This window comes from Vanellus vanellus (assembly GCF_965231255.1).
Source record: "Vanellus vanellus genome assembly, chromosome: 5".
Classification (NCBI taxonomy): Eukaryota; Metazoa; Chordata; class Aves; order Charadriiformes; family Charadriidae; genus Vanellus; species Vanellus vanellus.
The window spans coordinates 57,969,197-57,992,959 of record NC_138910.1 but is presented as its reverse complement, the minus strand read 5'-3'; the positions used below and the strand labels follow the sequence as shown (position 1 = coordinate 57,992,959).

General features: G+C 39.5%; 1 protein-coding gene across 1 annotated transcript; it reads right to left on the bottom strand.

The window, feature by feature from the left end:
* Positions 1-4,551: 4,551 nt before the first annotated feature.
* FNDC7 (fibronectin type III domain containing 7) lies at positions 4,552-16,627 on the bottom strand (the record flags this gene model as incomplete). Its single annotated transcript, XM_082484045.1, has 12 exons — positions 4,552-4,646; positions 5,249-5,509; positions 6,092-6,346; positions 7,271-7,525; positions 7,950-8,207; positions 9,403-9,657; positions 10,929-11,186; positions 11,699-11,959; positions 12,661-12,915; positions 14,763-15,020; positions 16,084-16,102; positions 16,565-16,627. The coding sequence occupies 12 exons, from the start codon at positions 16,625-16,627 to the stop codon at positions 4,552-4,554; spliced, it is 2,493 nt and encodes an 830-aa protein (XP_082340171.1).
* Positions 16,628-23,763: the final 7,136 nt, after the last annotated feature.

Below are 23,763 nucleotides of genomic sequence, written 5' to 3'. Positions count from 1 at the left end.
ACTTTACAAAGCAGCTCTGACCAGAAATGGTAAGATCAGTGGAGTTTCCAGTGCTGACTGGTCTGATGCAGTCGCTAGCAGCACAGCTACAGTGGTCATTTGGCTTGGAGTCATTGGAAGAAAACTTCTGCCAATTTTAGTTGGAGATATTGTGAGAGTTTTCCCAGCAGGTATGGTTGCAGACCACCTGTCTGACAGAGCCTGGGCAGTTATTTTTCAGTTCTCAGGGTAAAAGCACAACAAACCAAGCACTGTGAAGCTGAAGTTTCCACATTATGCCATGCATCCATAGTAATTCCTCTTGAAGCCTAATCTGTCTGACATTTCCTGTGGCTCCAAAGGCAAGTACTTATCTGGACTAATAATACTAATTTGAGAAACACACCTCTACTTTGTTTTTACTGTTTTGAAGATACTAAGTTGAACAATATTACAGACCTTAAGAAACTAAACTGGCATTCTTTTATTTTGAGGCAGGGTCAAGGCTTTGACCCCAGAGATTCACATCTACCTACTGCCACATAACTGTGCAGGTAATTAGTGCAAAAGGACTTGTATGTATCTGATTTTTAAACATAATAGGAGTGATATTTTGATTGTCTGTATTGAAAAAGGGGACTTAGATGGAAGGGCAATTTATCTGATCATGTTGTGGGGTACTCGGTACAGTATGCACACCCAAGTTTTTTATACTTTCGTTTATATGTTGATGAAGAAACATGATTGAGCTCATACTTTTCATGTTTACAGCTGAATATTACTGTCCTGACTCAAAGACAGGATCTCTTAAAGGGAACCTAGAAGAAATAGGTGACTTCTACTGGCTTTGGTAGATGTTTGAGACCTTTCTGCACTGTTACGAAGTGCACATAACTTTACAGCTGTTAAGCAGGGTAAACCAGCACTTAAATACCACTCGTGAGGTTTTGCAATGTAGCTGTATCTCTCTCCCCCCCTTCGGGGGGGAGGGCCTTTTTTTTTTCCTCCACCAACAATAGTTGGATGTGGAAGAACACTTAAGTCTCAGCAATTTTTGGTCAAATCTGAAACCATCCGAAGGATAGATTTTTGCCAGTTTCTTTACTAGACTGAAAACAGCCTATCTAATTTTTTCAGTTATGACTTCTGTGTCAAATACAATTATTAATAATTTATATTTGGAACAATATGAACAAATTTTTTTGCAAGTGTTCATCTGTGTAATTGCAACTAATACATCTTTACAATTATTCCTTCAATTTAAATTTATTATTAAATAAGCATTAACGAAGGCATCTATCATGAAATAACCAAGGTGGTTTTAATCACCTAATTTGTTAGTATAAGTGATTTCACAGATACTGTTCTGAAAGCATTCATTTTACATAGCATACCAATGTGTCATCTATCTCTGGGTCTTCAACAACAATGTCCTTGATTCTCAAGTTTTTCTTCTTTTAAGAGGTTTGTAGGGTTGGATTGGTTTGGGGTGCTTTTTGGTTTGTTTATGTGTGGGTTGGGTTTTTTTTTTGTTTTGTTTTGTTTGTGTATATGTGTGTTTGTTTTGTTATTTTGGAGTTCATATGGGGTTTTTTTGCTTCATGAAGGCCAGAGCTCCATACTAGTAAATAGTATAGGAACTACATCTATGGAAACACTACATCTATGAAAACACTACAGCTGATCATCCTTCCCTATGATCTTAAAACAAGTCAGTGTGACCCATAAAAAAAGCATTTGCCTCAATCTGGAGAGAACCTGAAACTAATCCTGACTAAAGTTTTTTAAACATCTCTTTAAGTGCCAGTGACATTTCACATATCCGCTGTGTTAATTATTATTAAAGTGTCTAATGCCTGAGTAACAACGCCTGCAACATACACACCTCCTACTGTGGCTGTGTATATCTGGCTCAGTTTGGTTGTGTTGCTTTTCCTCCCTGTTTTGGTAAATTGTCTACATCTTCTAACTATGTTTTTGGAGCTGAATCAATGTAGTTTTTCTTGGAATCTTGACTCCTCTTCAGCTTCCCCCCCCCCTCTTTTTAACAGACATGCAAATAATATGTTCTGGTACAATTACATTTCTCGTTTTCAATCATGAAAATGAGAGGAGCTCATGAAAATAGTACTACAGCATTATCAAGATTGTAGTGTGCAATTTTGAGATGTCAATGTCTGTATGTCAAGGGGAATAGAGAAAAAATACACCAACAGTTTATAATCACTTAAAATACATAAGAGTTACTGTTAGAGCATGGAAATATCAGGATTGTTTATATGAAAACAAGACAGTTGTAGCTTGAATTTGATTTCAAGAGAAGCATTGCTTTAGACCTCTGAAAATCCAGTTAATAGCCATTTGGTTAAACACTTTGGCTTTGATGACAGCATTTAACAATGATGACACAAAGAAAAAATATTTAAATAAACTCCTCAGGAAGAAAGTTGTGAACAATACTTATTTTCACATTCTTTTTTTTTTTTTTTTTCAAATTAATTGAGAAATAAAAACAACTTTTTATTAAGTAATGCAGGGTGGTTTTAAGTAATGTTTCCTAAAGAAAGACTTGTTTGACAGTGAATAAATACAGATTACATTCTAAGATGCAACGTGTAATTCCTGGGCCATCTAAAATCAATGTACTGAAGAGTGAAATTCCCATGAGATTATTTTGTGCAAGTGATCAGAAGCAGTGACTGAGATACTCAGTACAACTGTGTCCTGTGAAGAAAGGAAACTTTCAGAATGCACGGTGTCTATTTTTATAAGCTGAAAATAGTGTTAAAACCCCTGTTGCCTTTGGTAACCTTTATACGTAAGCTTCTGAAGACTGTTTTTGTTAGATATCTTTGAGTAATTGTTTTTATTTATATGTAGAACCCTTGAACTTGAACTTTGCTTTCTATGTTGGCTGAAAAAGTGACCACTGTGTAGTACAAGAAAAGGTTCTGCCTTTTCTGAAAAATGGGAAATTAAAATTTTAGTAATAGCTGTCTGCTCTTCATTAGCCATGAAGCAAAACAAGTCAGCTGATGGGAAGAGGACACTGTTTACCCTCGTGAGTCATCTCTCAAAATTGTAAAGGAAGAAACTCTTTTTGAAATTTAAATCAAAATGAAATAGCCTTAGAATACTTGATTTAGCCTCAAGCTACTTTTAACTGAGTACACCTAAACAGCTGCTTATTTTTTTTTAGAAGATTAATTTCACTCTTTTAATCTTTATTTCAGCCTTTACTATTTCATTGATACATTAGGTCTAGAAAACACATACTGATTAATAACTGTCTTGAAAGAGCTTTTAAAACTGATTGTTTTACAGAGAAAATTACAGTTCAAGATTACAGAAATCTCTGAGTGTTCATCTGCATTTTAAAAATGATCAGTTGGGGCTCAAACTTCATGTCCTGGATTAGATCTCAGATATGGCTAGCTGTTCAGCTCCCCTCCTCCCACTCGTCAAGCAGCTGTGACTGTTGCAGTTAATCACAGATGTCACCTTTCCAACTTCAGGGGAAGAAAGACTGAGAAAAGCATTTAGCGAGAATGGTGTTATCAACAACCTCAACATCCAGGATAGCTGTAGGAGAACAGCAGGAAAGAGGAGATGATCAACCCTGGGGGAAAAAAAAGTCAGCAGTGACTTCTTGCCATCCTTTTGAGCCAAGGACAGTAAACAGTCCAGAACACCAGTACTTTTGTTGAAGAATGAGCAATTTTAGCTAGCAGAGGAAGTAAATGAGTGCTGAAGAGTATCTTGATTTGTTTGGATTTTGAGGGCGTTTCTGGGGAATGATAGGACAGTATTAGAAAATACTTAATGAAGTGAAAGAGGGTTTTATTGTACACGGAGGAGAGAAGTCAGTATTGATAGTAGGAGTAGACAACATGAGGTTTCTGAGGTAAATATGATGGATTTTAACAAATCAGGTATATTTAGGATATACAGGACTGGTAAAGCGTATCCCTCCAATCCCAAAGATGTAAGCGGCAGGAAAAGTTTGATTAATACATCCTAATCTGAATTACGACTCTTATAACTTACCTCCTTATCTGAACCAGAATTTTCATCTAGATATGTTGTTCTGCATTGCTCTTTCCTCTATAAATCACTATAACAGAATTCAGAAATTAAGACAATTTCAGTTATGGAAAAGCAACTGCCTTGAGAAATGTTTGTTTCAGTGGCTGCTTTTGAAGTTGCTTCTAGCAGTTTACATGGGTGAATAAAGTGCAAGACTACCCTGTTGAAACCTCCAAAAGAAATAAGCATAGGTTGAGGTAAGCCACACTTTTTAAACTTTTTTTTAAATAAAATTAGAAGTGCAAACAAATTTAATTTGTAATGGGATATGGCAAGGCTATAAGCCTGCCTTTTATTATGTGCTATCAGATAAATAGTAAAAGTTGTGACAATGTAGAATGCGTGATGGTATATAGGCCAGAATATAGGTAAGTTTTTTTCTTTTTTTTTTTTTAATTATAAATTATAAGATAGGGGGATGAGATAAACCTGAATAACATTAACACAGGCCTTGACTATCAAGTATTATTTGCATCTTACTTGGAGTTACATGATGCTAACATGTTTTACAAACATAATGGATTTGAAATGAATGTACTGTATGCTCTTACCCATTCCAACAGAGCTTCCAGAACAGGTTACTGAAATGACATGAATCAGTATAAATGTTAGGTTTCAGGCTGTAAGCCAGAAAACATTAGTAGTCTGTAGAATGTAGTCCATGCTATAGAACTGTGCAATCCCATCAGATAGCAGTAGTTTTATAATGGATTAAATTTATGTCCTGGGAAAGGAATCCCAAGGAAATTACTACCCCTTTAAACAATTTTTACTTTAACAATATGATTAGGAGTGGTTCATAGAAGTTCTTGATTTGTTTCTTTATTCAAAAACAATAATTCTATAAAACAAATTAGAAAACAAAACAGTTAAAACCCCTCATTTATTTGCTTCTGTATTCTAACCATTACTAACCTCCCAGGTGAAAATTAACTTCTCTGTATTCACCAGGTTATGGGTGATCCAGTTAAGAGGCACCTGTGTAGATAAGTATGCCCCATCCCAAAATGACGTTTCCATCACAGATATTACAAGATAGCACCCATAAAGTTTACTCTGGAGTCAACACTAGAATAGAGAAGTTCTATTTCATGCCACCTTTACTCACGTAACTTCGGATTACATTTTAAACACCTAGCATGCATGGACAAAAATACATCATTCAAAGAAATGTAAGTTTTACCTGAATATATTTTCTTAGGACAAAATGTAAGCTTCAGCCCCTTATCAGTAATCGGAGATACTACCACTGTGTAGACATCCCCACAAGGTATCTCAGTGATATCGCAGTGACTTAGACCTGAGCTAGGGCTACAGGTGAAATTGCCTTTTGAGCCATGTAAATCAGTATTGTAGTTTATTGTTTCATCAGCAGCTCTCCAGTATACCCTGATACCATTATTACCGAGTCTATATAGCTTCACCCCAGAAGGGCAGCAAGCACCTAATAAAATAAGAAACATTAATAAGCAATTTTTGTGAACGACAATACATTATAAATTCCTGAAGTGCATTTTAAACCAGATGATATGATTACTATCACAGTAGATGCCAGCATTTCAATGAGAAATTATTATTTCACAGACAGCCAAAATAATTCTTGAACTAAACTAGGGCAGAAAATGTTCTATCAGACTCATATTTTGGAGCCAGAATTCCACTATTGTTTTACATGTTGGAATATTTTTGCTCTCTCCTGACTATGGAGGCACCAGGGCTACCCTAGAGCCCCGAGAATCTTTTTGTGGTCTCTAAAATTTACTGATGCCATAGCATAATTTAAATTAAAAAAATGGTTCTGGAGCAATATTATCAGAACTTCTTTATATGGCTACCTGATGGCCGTTACAAGAACAGGGTCTAAATGACATGTGAAAATAATCCAAAGTGCATTTATTTAAGAAAAGGAACTACAAGTGTTGTAACTATGTATCGAATTTCAGCTGCACTATTTGCATGAGAGGAACACTATACAAAGTTGTATATTGAGTCTTTTTCTTCCCAATTGCCTTTACAGTTTACATACTGGAAGAATATCCTTGATATGTGCAACTGGATGTCAAACCCGTTTCACTGATTGCTTTCAGAGATACTGTATAGTTGGTGCCGCATGTGATGCATCCCAGGAGACAGTAGTTTTGAAGAGTGTGACATTTTGCCTGTCCTTTTGGAGACTCCAGTGTTGTTACATATGTCTGTGCACCAATCCCAATAGACCAGCTGATATTTGTTACCGACTGCGTCACTTGAGTTAGTATCAGGTCATTAGGGCAACAAGGAGCTTAGAAAAGAACAAAAAATAGAGAAGTAAATTCTGTTTTATATTTGGAAAATGTAAGGTATTTTGGGGGGTTGCAACTAGAATAGTACATGATCAAGAGCAAAGGAATGAAGGCGTGCATACTTTTCAGGCAAATGTTAGCATGCTGAAAAATACCCGACTCTTCTGGCAAGCTTCTAATAAACAGAATGTCAATATAATATCAATTTGTCTATAACAGTGGGTTATAACCCTGGAATTATTATAAGATGATTGTTCACCAAGATACCAAAAATTACTAAAATATGTCATTAGAGTATCAGGGTACATCTGTAGTTTAATTCATCAGGGTCCATCTCTACCCCTCAAGTCATATAGCTCAGTCCAGCTCTGTTTAAAGTCTCTTCCTCTACAATGTTAAATGTCTGCAGCCAAACTACCTGTTAAAAATAGATCCTTGTGTACATTAACTTCTGAACTGTGCCTGGGGATTGTCTGGGTCAGTGGTACAGGACAAAGCTCTGCTAGCAAATTAACAGTGGGTAAGATGTGCATTAATCTGTTCTTCACACTATTTGTTGACATAGGTATCACGACATTGCCTCTCCTGGTAATATTAAAAGTTAAAATGCTGACGAGGAAGTTATGCATTACATTAGTGGGTTATGTTGCTACATTTTAGTCAGCTGTGCCAGATAATTGGTTGCACTAAAGCTTCTCAGTGTGAGGCAAGTGCCAAGTGATCCTTCCTTCTTGCATCTCACGCACACAAAGATACATACACATTTAAGCAGAGGACATCCAGTACGCACCAATAGGCAGTATAATGTCCACACATTGTAATTATAAAAAAAAAAAAAAAAAGACAAAAGCATATAAAGAGACATAGAACTATTTTAGTATTATTCTGCTAAATATTTTCCACTATATGCAATTCCCACATACCTGTCTCTAAAGGGACACTGTAACTTGGTAAGCTCTGCCCTGCTGGTGATCTTGCTATAGCACTAACAGAGAAAGCAGATCCACAGGGAAGATTAATTAGGGTACAGGAACTTCCAGAGCTTGTGCAATGCCAAAGTCCAGCCTCTCCTCTGGCAGTGACAATATATGTAGCTTCTTCATTGTTAGATTGCCAGTGCACACTGATTACAGAAAGAGCCTCCTTTGAGATATTTTTAATTTCAGGACTGCAGGGTGCTGAAATAGTTCATATTGACAGTATTTAAACAGATAGTTTATGCATACTATATAAGTTACATGTGAAAATTAAATTCCAGTTAGAACTGACAAACTACTTTGGAAAAGTATACGGTTCTTAAATATCTACTCCTGGTGAGCATTTAAAGCTTGTGACAGAACTGACAACATAAGGATTCTGCATACAAAACCAGAGGTGAATTGTAAATCTGATTTTCAAAAACTTGGAGCTCTCAGAAGCTTTCAATCCAAATCTGTTTTTAGGTCCCCGCTTACAGTATATTTGTAAAGACTTCCAGTATTTTACTTTTTAAAAATTTTTTATTTGTTACAGTAATCCAGTAATGCTTTTAATCCATGAATCGCTGCAGTGTCTTAACTACTTACTTCTACTGCTAAAGGACAATAAGAATGGTCATAATACCTGTTGCCACGTACTTAGACGCACACGACGTGTTGCTGCCCCTGGCCTCGCTGAAAGAATAAACCGTGATATTATAGCGGGTGTTGCACCGGAGATCCGACAAAGTGCAGGCGGCGGCGGTGTCGTTGCAGAGCACCGCGCCGCTCCGGCCGATCGCTCTGGTTTGGTACATTTCAGCACCGCGGACAGGAGCCCAGGTGACCCGCACGGTGTCGCTCGACACCACCGCCGCCCTGAAGTCGCTGGGGCAACAAGGTGCTGGGAACAGACAAGGCAAACGGGAACTCGAAAGTGAACTGAAAACCGGCACGGTTCATGGCTTAAATCTCAAAGGTGCCCGATACTGTGCAAACAGTCCCATAAATCCCAGACTTACTTCTTGCATTAATTCAGTACCCCACCTTCCAAATCAACAGAAGATATTCTAAGGTAAGACGTAGGAATTGCGTATATCCTTGATTTAAAATTTCAAAGCATCTAGAAGTTAAATAACTCTAACAACATTCTTCACAATTTCCCATTTAACTCATTTTTTTCATTTTCCAAATATGAAAACTCTCTATGAGGAAGTTTAAGACTTTGGTACACCATTCCTAAGGCAACGGAAAAAAAACACAGGACTAGACTTCAAATGTTATGCCAGGACTGTGTGTTATTAGAATCATAGAATGCTTAGAGTGGGAAGGGACCTTAAAGATCATCGATCAACTAGCTCCAACTCCCCTGCCATGGGCAGGGACACCTACCACTAGACCGGGTTGCTCAATCTCCCATCCAACCTGGCCTCGAACACTTCCAGGGATGGGGCATCCACAACTTCTCTGGGCAACCTGTTGCAGTGCCTCACCACCCTCAGAGTAAAGAATTTCTTCCCAATATCTAATCTAAATCTACCCTCTTTCAGTTTAAAACCATTACCCCTCATCCTAGCGCTACATTCCCTGATAAAGAGTCCCTCCCCATCTTTCCTGTAGGCCCCCATTAGGTACTGGAAGGCTGCCATAAGGTCTCCCCAGAGCCTTCTCTTCTCCAGGCTGAACAACCCCAACTCTCCCAGTCTGTCTTCATAGGAGAGGTGCTCCAGCCCTCTGCTCATCTTCATGGCCCTCCTCTGGACTTGGTCCAACAGGTCCATGTACTTCTTATGTTGGGGGCTCCAGAGCTGGATGCAGTACTCCAGGTGGAGTATATTCATATGCCATTACCTGATGTTTCTGAATCATTAAACTATTTTCAAGTTTGTAAGCATGTTGTTGCACTTGACTACGCAAATTAAATTCAACCACAATGTGAAGTGGTTCTTTTTCACTGACAAACTTTGTGTGTTTTGCCCAAAAATTGAATAAAAATACAAGTTTATGCCATTATCTTCCAATAAAAATGTCCAATCAGCTCTACTATAAACATAGTTAAAGGATCCAAAATAAATTTGCAAGAATACATTGCTACTTACCAGTAGTGTAATTGAATACATCACCTAAAGGACTCTGCCCTGCCTTGTTATATGCAAAGACACTAATGAAATAAGTGAAGCCACAGTCCGATTGGAAGTGGCATTGAGTATGTGATGTGTTGCAGTGCACTTCCAAGCCATCATCACTCTTCACAAAAGCCACATAATAATGACCAAAATTAACGCTAGACCATGATACCAACAAGTGGCCAGGTTCATCCTCTTCAATTGATATATTCACCGGTGCACAAGGAACTGGGAAAAAAAAATAAAAAAAAGAAAGAAAAAAAGAATTGTAATCAGAATATTTTTATTGAAGTTATACTTTTGGGGAATAAAGGAAAATCAGGAATATATAAAATTATTCTACTCAGCTTGAATAGTTATTCTGTCTTGTTCACAAACCAGCAACTTATCTGCCTTTACAAAGGGTACTACTTACATGTAGACGAAAAGTGAGTATGCTCTTTACAGAACAAGATAGATGCTACCTTCACATTCTACAGAAAAGAGATCTGCTTAAGGAGTCCCTGTGAACAAAACCAGTGGTACAAGGCAGTATTTCAAAAGGAACTGGCACAGCCTGTGCTCAAAATAGCAGTTTTGGATGATAATCAGAATACTAGCTTGAATAGCAGTAATAACATTTACTTTGTAGTTCAAAAAGTTTAGCTTGCTGCTATTAGAATGAATATACATGATCTAGCTGAAGCAATGTTGGCTGAGAAGATTACAGCCCACAGTTTAAAAGTTGTGTCTTGCTTAAGGCTCCCTAGTCCCGTTAGGTCCACCTCTGAGTTGCTCACATGGATGATCTCCAACTTATATCAATGAGATGTCAAAATGAGGCAGGTTACATCAAATAACTAAGTCAATAATGTTGGGTCTTTAGCACATCATAACAAAAATGCTTTAGGTTTTGCTTACATGGGCAGTTAATCTAACACATCAGGAAGCAATAACCTCTGACATGGCGGTGATGCTAAGTAGCTGAAACAAGCAACCTTTTGTCCTGACAAAGCTGCTACCTGAAAATGGTCTGTGACGGTAGCTTTAGTCTAGTGGTCCTACTTTAGCTGAAAGTAGTTTTGTTGACCTCCTTAATAACTAACAACTAGATTTAGCCTAGAATAGTTCTAAGCCTAGGACCAGTCCTTAATGCTACTTCCTCATAGATTTCTCCCAATGTAATTGTGACAGACCTGACACAGGAAGACAGATTCCTTACGCTAATTTTACACTCTGAAAATTGACTTTCGAACAGGTGTTTCTGGTAAAAGGAAAATGCAGACTTACTGGTTCACCCAACAATATATACACCATTGCAAGTTTTTCCTCACAGAAATATGAAGAAAGTTTAGGCTATTATCCCCAAACCAGAAAGGTATATGGCACAGTTCATGCACGAAGTTCAGAAGTAGAAATAACTATTTGAGAACCACTCATGAATTGTAATGGACTACATTTGAAATTAAAGAAATATATGTTAAAATGCCATAAGCTGTATAAGGAACAATGACACATACTCGTTTTTAAGCTTACTGCATCAGTAGGTTTACTGGATCCAGCATCATTGTATGCTGTGACAGAAACATAATATTCAGAGCCGCACTGGAGCAATGGTACCATGCAGGAGGCAGAAGATGTGTTACAATTCAGTTTCAAGAGTCCCCTGGAGGCTGTCACACTGTAAGTTAGAGCTCCTTCTGTTGGCATCCAAGAAACAATAGCTCTTAAAGCACCACTATTAAAAGCTACTTGAACATCCTCTGGTGCCTTAGGACCTACGGTATAACAGTTTGGAACACATAAATGCAACTTAACATATGGCCTACAGACATGATCTTTTTCATAACTTGCAAACTGAAGGATTTTTGTGATGCAGAGATTACCCTCATTCATATTAAAGCGATAATTTTTTGAAGAAATACTTCTGGTTGTGCACCGTCACAAAGCTTTCTGTTGAAACTTCTTGCCTTATTTGATTATTCGCTTCTCACAGTTAGAAAAATCCTCAAATCAGCCTAAGCTTGTGTAATCCTTACTGAGGTCTGTCCTAGGTACAACTTTAGTGTCAGTTAACAGTACCTTTGCCTCAGTAATATTCATTAAACATAGCCATGTCATCTGAGCTTTCATGAACTTTGAGATGGGGTAAAAATTACATGACCTGAAAATCTACCCAATGTATCTTTGAAAAACATAACACAATCCCACATACACATGAATACTTCCTGGTATATCTTTTTTTTTTTTTTTTAATGCTTACTTGGTTTCAGAAAAGAACATTTCTTACTTGTTCTTTGGTTATATGTGAAGTCATCTCCAGGGATCCCATTGACATTCCAGGCATATGCCTTGATGGTATAGAGAGTTCCTGGATCTAGATTTGTAAATATCAAGGAGGTATTGGTGGTGTTCTCCTTCAGCATTCTGCCTAAACCATCTGATCTCATGAGGGACACAGAGAATCCAGCTGCCATATATACAGCTTTCCAGTTCACTGCAATGGAGTCACAACTTGGAGAACTAACAGAAAGAACTGGAGCAGCCAGGACTGTTGAGAAAGAACACCAATTAAGCTTTTGTTTTTTCAGTAGTACTGTTTGAAAGGGCCAAATTTGAAATGAATACACAGAAACAACAACCACCAAACTCTGAGAGACAAATTCAGTGACAACAGAAACAGAAAAATAAATAAATGCAAGACTGACAGCATAAATATGGAAACTGATCTGCTGCATCCATTATGATATTACAGGTTTTGTAAAATGAATGTAACTCATACACAAAGTATGAAAGGTTGAGTGAGTAGAAGAATGAAAATCACGAACAAGATACTGCATTTCCTGTCTTCCATTGTCTTATTATTTTATACTTTTAGTTGTTTCTTCATTTCTTCGATTCCCTCGTTACATCTTTTGTTAAAATAAAATACATACATTAATACAAATTCTAGTAAAACTTCCTATTAAACATTCAAATTACAATACTGTCATAAAGTAAACCATTAATTCAGACTCTTGTTCTGGTCATTAAGTCAGATGGCTGAATTCTAGTCCTCAAAAACTGAAAGGAGAATGTGATCAATACAATTCAAAATACAAGATTATAATAATTCAGCACCGGTACATGCCTGGGCCATACTGTTTATTTTCTGTTCAAATATAAAATAAAAAAAAAGGATTCTTGCATGAATGCTTTATATTATAATAGCACTAGAGAATTTGAAATAAGAATAAGAATTTGAAAGTCCACCTGTTTTTGCTTTTCTGAAAGGTGAAGGCTGACTTTTTCCTCCGGAATTTATAGATCTGACAGTGATTCTGTACAAGGTGGCAGGTTTCAGTCCCGTCACTGTGCCCGGAGAATGCGTAACTACAGTTTCAATGAAGGAATCTCCATCTTGTGCAGTCAGCAGATAACTGGTAGCCCCAGGTACTGCTCTCCATTCCACTGTGATACTGTTGCTAAGTTTTGAATAAGCTTGGTCAATAACAGGTATGTCTGGAGCTAAAACAGGAATAACAATAGACATACTGAAGTTGGGAAACTCAGCCCTGTGAAACACTTAAGTGCTCTGAACATTTCACGAAGACAAAGCATAGGACAAATGGCCTACACTTTCTATGAATGTTTAAAATTTAAGTTAAATGACGTTTAAATTAACATCAACAACATACACAGAGTCCTGAGATATTCTAGACCAACTTTCATCTTTCAATAAAAATATTCTAGTACCCTTGAAATCACAATTGAAAATGATCATTATTTAACCTAGGTTGCACTGAGAGGTCTCTTTTTTGTCTTGCTCTACAGGCAGTGAACTACACTGGATGTTTATAGAAAGCAATATACAAAGCAATATAGACAAAGAAGATGATGATGTTCATACAAAGCAGTCTGACATAGGATGCTGAATCTTAGGCATTTCCATATCAGAGCAACATATAATTAGTTCGGAAGGGACCATGGAAAGTCATCTTATCCAATACCCTGCTCAGAGCAGATATACTTAGACATACAATAAAATGACACGTCAAATACTGCGATTAAATGCTTTTCTATTATGCTATGCTGCAGGCCATTCAGAAAGAGGTCCTGTGTACTGCAGTCTCAAAAGTAACTACAGAGGGTGTATTTCTCAACCACAAGTAATTTATGCTCAGTAATCAAGATTTTCGAACTAGAATCAGCATATGTAAAGCAAGTCCATAAAGTGCAAGGCTGCAAAAGACTCACTAGAAGAGAAAAAAAGATAAAATGAAGAAAATTAAAGATTTCTAAAATTAAGAAAACGAATGAAAAAGTATTTGGGACGAAAGTATGAGTCTTGAGGCAAACTTATTCATAACAAGGCAGCTAATTGGGGATTTCAGAGACCCTAGCAAGTATTATACACTGTTATAAAACTACTGAGCATTATGTTTGCTCTCTTAGTCTCAAGAATTTTCATATGCAGCTGTAGTCAGACAACCTCTTTTACCACATTTGTAAAAATAGTAACATATATTCTATATGATCATGCCTATGGAACATTTGCAGGTGTGTCTTTCACAATCTTTGAGCAAGCTATTGCACTATGATTTTTTTTTGCTTTTAAAATATTGTCTTTAGTAACAATTCATAAAAATTTCTGTGCAGGTAATCCTTGTGCAAGTCTAAAGGAGTTGCTTGCCTAACAGTCAAGTACAGAATATATAGTACACGATTTATATCAGAAAGAAATTACAGAACATTAATCATGAATATCTATTCTTCCATAACTAAGCCAGTAATAGAAGTTTTTTTACACTTATCAGGATAAACACTACTGCTTTTTTATTTTAAATTTTTATTGTAATAATTACTTTTATAAGAAATCAATTATACTGGAAAAATAATGGCTATTTCTAAAAATTATCAAATTATTTTAAAACAGAATATCAACAGAATATTTTTTCAATTACATTTCAGTGATAAAATAAAAAAGCACTTCCATTTATGTAGATTCTTCTTCAATATCCATCAATGACTTACATGATGTAAGTCCTTTTGTGAATTAAACAAAAATACTGTTTATCAGTATCAGTACTGAAAAACGTATATAGCTTCACATCTGCATTTGTAATGAAAGGGTAGGTGATTTGGAAAGCTGCAGTCTGAGCAAGCCGTGCATGGCAGGTCAGGGAAACATATATTGAAAAAAACACAGAGGAAAAGGAGCTCATCATGCTAGTATTGAGCTCAGCAGGAGACCAGGAAAAGGCTTCAACAGGAGTGGCAGCTATTCCCTACCAGTACAATGAAACAACAAGGATAAAATCCCAGTCCTACAAAAGTCAATGGAAATTATACTTCCCAAAGTTTCTCTTACTAACCTGTTGACTGCATAATCTGTGTTTCTGCAAGAATAATTCCATTCTTGTCAATGGCTTCTGCTTGTACAGCATAAACAGTATTGGGAATTAATGGAGTTAGAGTTCCTTTAAGTGTAACATCACTAAAATGAGCCAGTAATGAAAGGCCTACAGTATTCACAGCTGTAGCTGTGACTCTATAAGAAGAGGCTCCTGAAAACTTGGGCCATCTGAGATAAATGCTTCGTGATGTGACATCGTATATAGACATAGAAAAAACTAAAAAAAAAAAGAAATTATCAAAACCCCACTTCAGTCATTCCTGAATTTAGTCAAGTCTTGACAAGATTGTTCAGTGCCTTATTGAGCATCTATGTGACCTAATTTTCAGATGATAGGCATACCACTGGAGTGTTATTTTCCTCGTTCATTTTTATAATCCATTAATTACTGTAATAACTACTGCTTGCTCTCACAATATCATGTTGTGATGACGGCTATTTTTCTTAAAACCCTGATATGCTGTAGTCTAATTATTTTAAAAAATACTGGGTCTAATCCATAAGTGAATATACAACCAGTATCAACAGTATTCCACGCACGAATAGGATCAAATGCTTGCTTTGCAAATCATGAAAAGAATATGCTACAGTAAATGTCCAGATACCGCAACAACATGTCTGCAACAATTAAGCATCTAAGACTCTTGACAGCGCAGTACATATGCAGGAACATGTACTATCACCAGAGAATGAATGCATTCTGAGACCATTTCTTGTAATCTTGCATTACTCATATTTTAAACTATTCAGTATTGACATTTAAGGCAATAGGAGCCGTAGGCAGAAAACATGAGATTGAAGAAAGTATAAAATGTTGTAAAACATTGGAAACATTTACGCTTAGGAGATTGTGTGATTTGGGGTTATTTTTGGCTCTGTGTGTGGGTTTTTTTGTTTGGCTTTTTTATTTTATTAAAAGATACAACAATTAATTTGGTGCAAACATGGGACAGTTTGGATCCTATTTGTAGCACAATTATGTAGGTAATGAACAGCACAATTTGTCCAGCTGAGTGTTCTCCCTGGTTCACGCTAGTGCCAAGGTGAATCTCTGTGTGAATGTACAACAGAATTGGGACTCCTAAAAATCAGGTTTAAAATTTATAAATATATCAGCATAGATTTTTTTAAAGCTGAATCAAACTTGAAAACAATTTTTCTTTATAAAGCTGCTAGAACTTACAGAATACTTTATTAGAAATCACATGTGTGTGGTGTGTTCTCTTCAGACCCACTGAAAAATAAGCAGGCAAAACCAAAATACCATTTTGAAGATTTACCTGTGTTAGCTGAAAAGATCTGAAAAGGAAGATGTAAAAAAATTAGAAATACAAAGTGAAATATTTTATTTGGAAAATTAAAAAACTAATAACGTTAGTAACAACAACAACTTAAAATACCACTTTTTTCACACATTTTACTGACATGATGTACTTGCTCAGACTCTTTTAGCACGGAAAGATTATGCAACCAGTAAGATTTGGTACAGGTATGCAGATTGTATTACTTCCTCATTTTCCTCTCTGAATCTGCCTATTGATCCAGTTTTCAGTTGTTGACAGACTTCGAAAGATCTTGGGTCCTAATATACTATTTTATTTTTCAGTCACTTGTAAACACCACACAAGTGTAATAGCAACAAAATATGAATGCAGAAGTGGGTGTCAGGTAGCCTCGACCCTAACTTTTAGTTTACTTTTACAAAGAGCGCAATATCATTCTTGAAAACGGTTTGAAAGCAAACGAGTTAGTTGCACTTACCGTTTCTAGGCAGCTGAAAAGCAGTCCAACAAATATTAACGATTTACTTTCTGCACTGCGCATCTTGTCAGCACTTTGTTCAAGCCTTCACATGGGGAGTTGTGCTCTGGCCAATGCCTGCGGTGACCAGTGATATTTTGCAGCGGTGCTGTTGGTCACCGTAAGTTTAACTCCCTGGGACGAGAGGAGGTGGAGGTCACGTTAGGCTGGGCCCTCCTCCCCGCTGGACTGCAGCCTGCCAGCCTTTACCAAAGCTGTGCTGAAATGAGTCAACAGGCACAAGTTGGAACATAGGAAGTTCTGTTCAAATACAAGAAAAAACTTCTTTACAGTGAGGGTGACAGAGCACTGGCACAGGCTGCCCAGGGAGGTTGTGGAGTCCCCTTCTCTGGAGATTTTCAAGACCTGCCTGGATGCAGTCCTGAGTAATGTGCTCTGGGCAATCCTGCTTTAGCAGGGGAGTTGGGCTAGATGATCTCTAGAGGTCCTTCCAACTCTGAAACTCCATGATTCCGCGATTCCAAGTCCTACAGCACTGAACTTGTAGGCAGGTGGGTGGTGGGTTGTTGTTTTTTTTTTCCCCTTCTGTTACAGGATGCAGTTTCTGTATTGCTTACACGAGATTCATTAAATAATTAAGCCCAATGTAAATTCGAAATTTGCTGTTCAGCTTATTATGTATTGCCATCTTTGTCCACTTACAAGGATCTTCTGTTTTTCTGTCAGGAATGCTGCCGCCGTCACGCTGCCCTGTGAATGGAGCACGGCCGTCCTGGCTGGGAAACACTTCCTCACGCTTCGCGTTGTGGAAAGAGAAATTTTCCTCTCATTTCTTCGCATTCGTACCAGCTGCTGGTTCCCCTTTGACAACCCGCCTTTACGCCTTCGAACTACAACTTCTGACAGACCGTTTTAGGCGTCAAACCGCGGCATCTTCCTATGAACCGCTACCGCTGTCTTCGGCGGCTGAGACGAACGTTAACAGGGAACCTGGCGGCCGTTTTTATGAGGTAGCCACGGCGGCGAGGGCAGTTTTACACCCCGAGAGGACCCGGGACCGCGGCAGCTTTCGCGGAGCCCCCGCCCCGGGCCAGGCCGTCCCCCGAGTGCTCCCCACAGCGCACAAGGAGCCCGCCTCGGGGCTTGGGTAGGCGGCTCCCGCCGTCCCGGCCTCACCTTCTGACAAGCAACCGGACGCTTTTTCCTCAGGAGAGGAGCCCTGGTTACCGGGGTGGGAATTTCGGAGCCCATCATAGTAGGGAAAGGGGCCTCCGCGGCTGGCACGGCTCCCAAGAGGCTGGCACGGCTGGCAGGAGCCCGCCCAGCCCCGCCCCACGAGTAGACAGCACACCCCGCCGCCCCCGCCCCGCTCCGCCCGCCGCCTGTGAAGAGGGCGCGGCAGAGCCGGGCTCAGGAGCGGAAGGGAGCGGCGCGGCGGTGGGGCTTAGTGAGCAAGATGGCGCCGGCGGTGCGGGGGCTGAAGAGCTTGGTGTGGCAGAGTGAGTGCGGGGTTTCGCTCCGCGCCTCCTTCCCACCGCCCCCGGGGCGGCCCGGGGCCGCTCGGTGAGCGGCGGCGGCGCGGGTCGGCCGGCCGAGAACGTTCCCCGCTGCCTGCCCGTAGCCCGGCGCGTTGGGGTCGGGGGGTCCCTTGGCCGCCGAGAGTGGGGCCGGTGCCCCTCCTGGCGCGGCTGGAGGCGCATTAGCAGCCGCGCTGCGCTGCGTGGCGGGGCTGAGGCGGGTGGCCGGGCCTGCCGCGGGCGGCGGGAGAGCCGGGCTGGGCCCCGGCGGCTCTGAGGGGAGCTCGATGTGTGGTGGAGGCTGGAGGTGCGTGCTCCTCCCCGGCTGTCTTGGCCCGTCGGGGTGGCGGGAGGCGGCCACCCCGGCTTGCGGCGATGCCGCGGGTGCCTGAGTAAAAGCACCTGGGTGGAAACGTTTTTGCCTTATTCCGAGATGAGGGTGAGCTACATAGGCTATACCCAGCCATGCCAGCTCTTGAAGAGGTTAAGCTGAAGTCAGCTCTTCAAGGACTTCCCTGTTGCTTCTGAAATGGCAGTTTTGGAGAGCGCTCCTGGTCTCAGACGGGGTTCTCTGGTTGTCTGGTACGAAGCGGCACTACCTGCTTTATTTTGGGCTTCACGGTTTTCAGAAAAAAAGCGGAAGGTGTCCCCAGGTACTTTCGTAAATGAACTGCAGGTTTTTATGGCCATATTCAGGAACAGGTTCTGCCAGTGTTTGGTACAGAAAACAAAGTTGTAACTACTCCATCTCTTAGTGGAGTAGAAGGGCGGATAGTATTTCAGGTACTCTGAGACCTTTGGGGAAAGGCATTTAGTAGCCACCTCATGCCGGATTTAATTGTACTGAGGTTGTGACTCCATGAGCAGCTCAGCCAGCCCAGTGACTCTCTGTCCCTGAAATGGGAAGGTCCTGCTGCCTTCTCGTCTGCGTTTTCCTCCTCTGCTCCCACCTGCAAGCTCCGGTCTGCTTGCTTGTGTCACTGGAAGAGGAAATAGGAAAAAAAAAAGGAAGAAAAAGAAAATCAGACTGTTCCTGTGGTGGTTGATTCTCAATTGCTGACATCTGTACCCTGCTTGCATGAGTTAGATACCTTTGTTTCGAACTTAACCTGTAGAAATCCCTACTTTTGCTTCTTTGCTTGTCCTGTCTTGCTCTGTTAAGTCACTTGTGCCTTTGACAGTAAAGCAATTGATTTGTTCTGAGGTGTTTTGTAGAAGACTTGGACTTTACAGAGTCACAGAATAGTAGGGGTTGAGAGGGACCTCTGGAGATCATCTCATCCAACCCCCCTGCCAAAGCAGGTTCACCTAGAGCAAGTTGCACAGGGTTGCTTCCAGGTGGGTTTTGAATATCTCCAGAGAAGGAGATTCTACGACCTCTCTGGACAGCCTGTTCCAGTGCTCTGTCATCCTCAAAGAAGTTTTCCTCATGTTGAGATGGAATTTCCTGTGTTCCAGTTTGTGCCTGTTCCCTCTTGTCCCGTCACTGGGCACCACTGGAAAGAGTCTGGCCCTGTCCTCTTGACACCCACCCTTCAGATATTTATCAGCATTGATGAGATCCCTTCTCAGTCTTCTCCAGGCTAAACAGACCCCGATCTCTTAGCTTTTTCTCATAAGAGAAGATGCTCCAGTCCCTTGATCATCTTTGTAGCTCTCTGCTGGACCCTCTCCAGTAGTTCCTTGTCTTTCTTGAACTGGGGAGCCCAGAACTGGATGCAGCACTCTGGATGTGGCCTCACCAGGGCAGAGTAGAGGGGGAGGATGACCTTCCTTGACCTGCCGGTCATGCTCTTTTTAATACACCCCAGGATACCTTTGGCTTTTTAGGCCACAAGGGCACATTGCTGCCTTGTGGTCAGCTTGTCCACCATGACTCCCAGGTCCTTCTCCACAGAGCTGCTTTCCAGTAGGTCAACCCCTAACCTGTACTGGTACATGGGGTTATTCCTCCCTAGGTGCAGGACCTTACATTTGCCTTTGTTGAACTTCATTAGGTTCCACCACTCTCTAGCCTGTCCAGGTCTTGCTGAATGGCAGCACAGCCTTCTGGTGTGTCAGCCACTCCTCCTAGTTTTGTGTCATCAGCAAACCTGCCAAGGGTATACTCTGTCCCTTCATCCAGGTCATTGATGAATATGTTGAACAAGACTGGACCCAGTACTGACCCCTGGGGAACACTACAGGCCTCCAACTAGACTCTGTGCTGCTGATCACAGCCCGCTGAGCTCTGCCATTCAGCCAGTTCTCAATCCACCTCACTGTCCGCTCATTTAACCCATGCTTCCTAAGCATGCCTATGAGGATGTTAATGGAGACTGTGTCAGAAGCCTTGCTTAAGTAGAGGTAGACAACATCCACTGCTATCCCCTCATCTACCCAGCCAGTCATGCCATCATAGAAGGCTATCAGTTTGGTCAACCTTAGCCTTAAAAGGAGGCAACCTGATCAAAGTGCTAGTGTGTCATTAGGGTGTATGTGGACTTCTGAAAATGGTGTTGCCTGTGTGGACAAGACCATGAGGAAGAAAGATTAGAGTGATGGTAAAGCAGTGTGAATAATAAAACATTTACGTTGCAAACTTTGTAAAAAGGAAGCTTCCTCTGAAAAGAGTGCTTTGTTTAGATACCTAGTTACTCTCGTCTTTCCAAGACTACAACAAAAATGAAAATTGATGAAGTAAGTTTTAGACACTGTCTGACTCTGTTTATGGGTAACTCAAGGCCATGAACTGCTGCTTTCTAATGTTTCGCCAAACTTTTTTTTTTTAGGGCTGGTTTGTCTGAAAATAATGTTTCAGTGGTGCTGATGCTTCCTGTAGCAGCTTGTCAGTGTGTATCTTATTCCTGTTCTGTGAATAAGCAAAGAAGTTGTACCTGTGATGTGTGTACAAAGAGCGTTGAACCTGTGCTCTGGAAGGGTGCTGTTAAAAATCCTTCTTTTCATTGTGACAGCCCTTTCTGTAAGGTGCAATTTTAGGGTGAATCTATGCAGAAGTGTAGGAAAAGGTTACTTCACCAGAGTTTATTGTCAGTTACTTCACAGTTGTGGGGATGGGGGAAGCTACCTGTGTTTAGGAGGCAGTAGTTCCTGTGGATAAAATTAACTATATGCTGCATCTGTGTGTGTATCTGTAAATAAGGTTATTTCCACAAGGAATTCTGTCTTTTTTTTTTAACTTTAAAATGTGTTCTAGACTTGTATAATAAGATTCTAGCCTAGCCATAGGTATCTCTATTAATTTTTAAAAATTATTTAGCAACTTTATTTTCCAGAACACTGCTTACAGTGAAAGTCCTGCTTACTATTCTAGTCCTTTCTTCAGGAAGTGCTTTATAAATGGGTCATTAACTTTGCCAAGGTGTGCCTTGCTTTTTTTTTGTTTGTTTGATTTTTCACACAGGAATTTAGCAGTCTGCTGTTCAGTCAGACTTGTGTATAGTTCTTATCTGGGTCGGGAAGTAAAAGTAGAAAAAAAAAAAAAGCCTTAAACTAATTGAATGTATTCAGAGAAGAGAAGACAAAATTAGATAAGGTAGTTAAGATGCATGGTTGGTATGAAATTTATGAGAAGAAAATGAAAGCTTAGACAAAAATGGAGCACTATTCATACCTGGGTTTATGATTGTTTTTGATGCATTCAGAATGCCTACTGGAGACAAATGAGAGGATTTTGAGAGCCTGTAAACCAGTGTAGGTCAGTTATTTGGGTAAAGCAGCTGCAGGTTGAGGACAAAACAAATAGCAGTTGGAGTGTTGCACAGGCAAGTACATTGTATCTGGTACACTGATAGCTTGGAATAAAATATCTTTTCATGATAGGAGAAAACTGATTTCTATTTTTAATTACAGAAATTAAATTCAAGACACAATTGGACTATGCATTTGTATGTTTTGGTTTATTTTATAGGCAAGTAAATTAAGGTATTGTAGAAAAAATATATTTAAGATTTTGGACGAGGCTCTCAGGTGCTCAATTTCTTCACAAGAATTCTCTGTGATACTAAGGACTAATTCCTTGGTAAGAGTGTTCTCAGAAAATATGGAGGTTAATTAAATTTTCATGATGCTAAAGATTTGTCCTTAGATCTTGTATACAAACCTAGAAAAATATATGTAACAAACAGTATACAGGTGACAGGAAAAAATGTCCCTGTATTACACCTTGGATTCAGGTATTGCCAATAAGTACATCTTGGTAGCAGCTATGGAGTGCTGAGCATTCTGCAATTTTACATAGAGTATATCCAAAGAAGTCACAGGAGTCTCTAGACCAGGCTAAGCAGACCTAGAACATGTTAAAAACTGTGGATTGTGTATAACAGGAAGGATGTCAAATTGGAAGCAACCCAGGGGGCAAGTTTAAGCAATGATAATGGATTTCAGGAGTTGTATAAGCAGAAAAGGATTCAGGAGAACTAAGCTTGAGTTCTATTGTTTAGCAGCCTAAACAAAATACACCAATTACATCCCTTTTGAAACATGTGCTTTTTACTTAAATAGCTTTTAGACCAGTGTTTTTGTTAGTTTATTAGATGAAGTGGAGTGTAAGGTTTTTGAGTTGCTATGAAGAATGTCAATGCTGCAAAAAGTAACTTGAGCATATTGGAAAGCTAAAGCATAAAGTACTTATCTTTCAAAAGAAACTTCTTGTGTTAGTGTAAAAGAGTCAGCGTATGATGTCTTTGTAAAATAAAACTATGAGAAGCATGAAGTGTGACAACTTGGGAGCATTGCATGCTATGCAGGGTTAGAGTTGTGAAACTGAAGTGCAATGAAGGCTGAATGAGCAGGTAGGCTGCTCAGACAAAGTAACTGCTGAGTTCTGAGGCACTGGAAGTTGGGGGTAGATATGGAGTACCTTGCGATAGGGTCATACTTGGGCATAAGTGAATATATTAATATTTATAAATAATGAAGAAATAGGTGTACTTTTTGTTGTATGTGCACCTACTATTCTGAAACTTCTTACAGTTCTTTCACTTGGCAGTAATCACTACGTGTGTGCAGAATTTGCTTACTTATATTTGAGGCTTCTGTTTCTATTACTTTCAATTTTTTTTCATTTGGGGAAAAAGGTCCAGCTATTTTAATAGCAGTAGTCATCAACTTAATCTGAAATTCTGTTCTCTGGTAGAAGAGCACAGAATATTCAGGCCTCTTTATAACTATCTTTGTATTATACACGTCCCAAAATCTTCTGACTTTTAATTAATACATACCACTGCAGTGAGATCAAATCTGCATTAGCCTGATGACACCACTCCTGAAAGTTGCAACTCTCAGTTCTGGTGATCTTTAAAACCTGTGGGTTGTAACTAGATGCTGACATATTCCTGAGTCTTGTACAAGTTTCTTAACTGACGCTTCTCCCAAAGTTGTCATAGCAGGAAAAAAATAAAGAATACCTTATTTAAGATAACTTTCAATTCCTGAAAGAACTGGTATTTTCTTAGGCTTGTTCTGGAATTCTAGAGAAAGAACAAGGACAGCTGAAGTTAGCGTATATTTTTAAATAGGTCTGTTTGTGAATGTGTTGGTCCAGCTGCCTTATCTTAAAGACCAGCTTATAATTTTGCATGTGCACAATCCATTTAGTGGAAGAATTCACTAAAGAAATAGAAACAAAGTGAAATATTTGCAGGCTTGTGATCGTTCAGACTGATTTTTATGGAGCTGTTT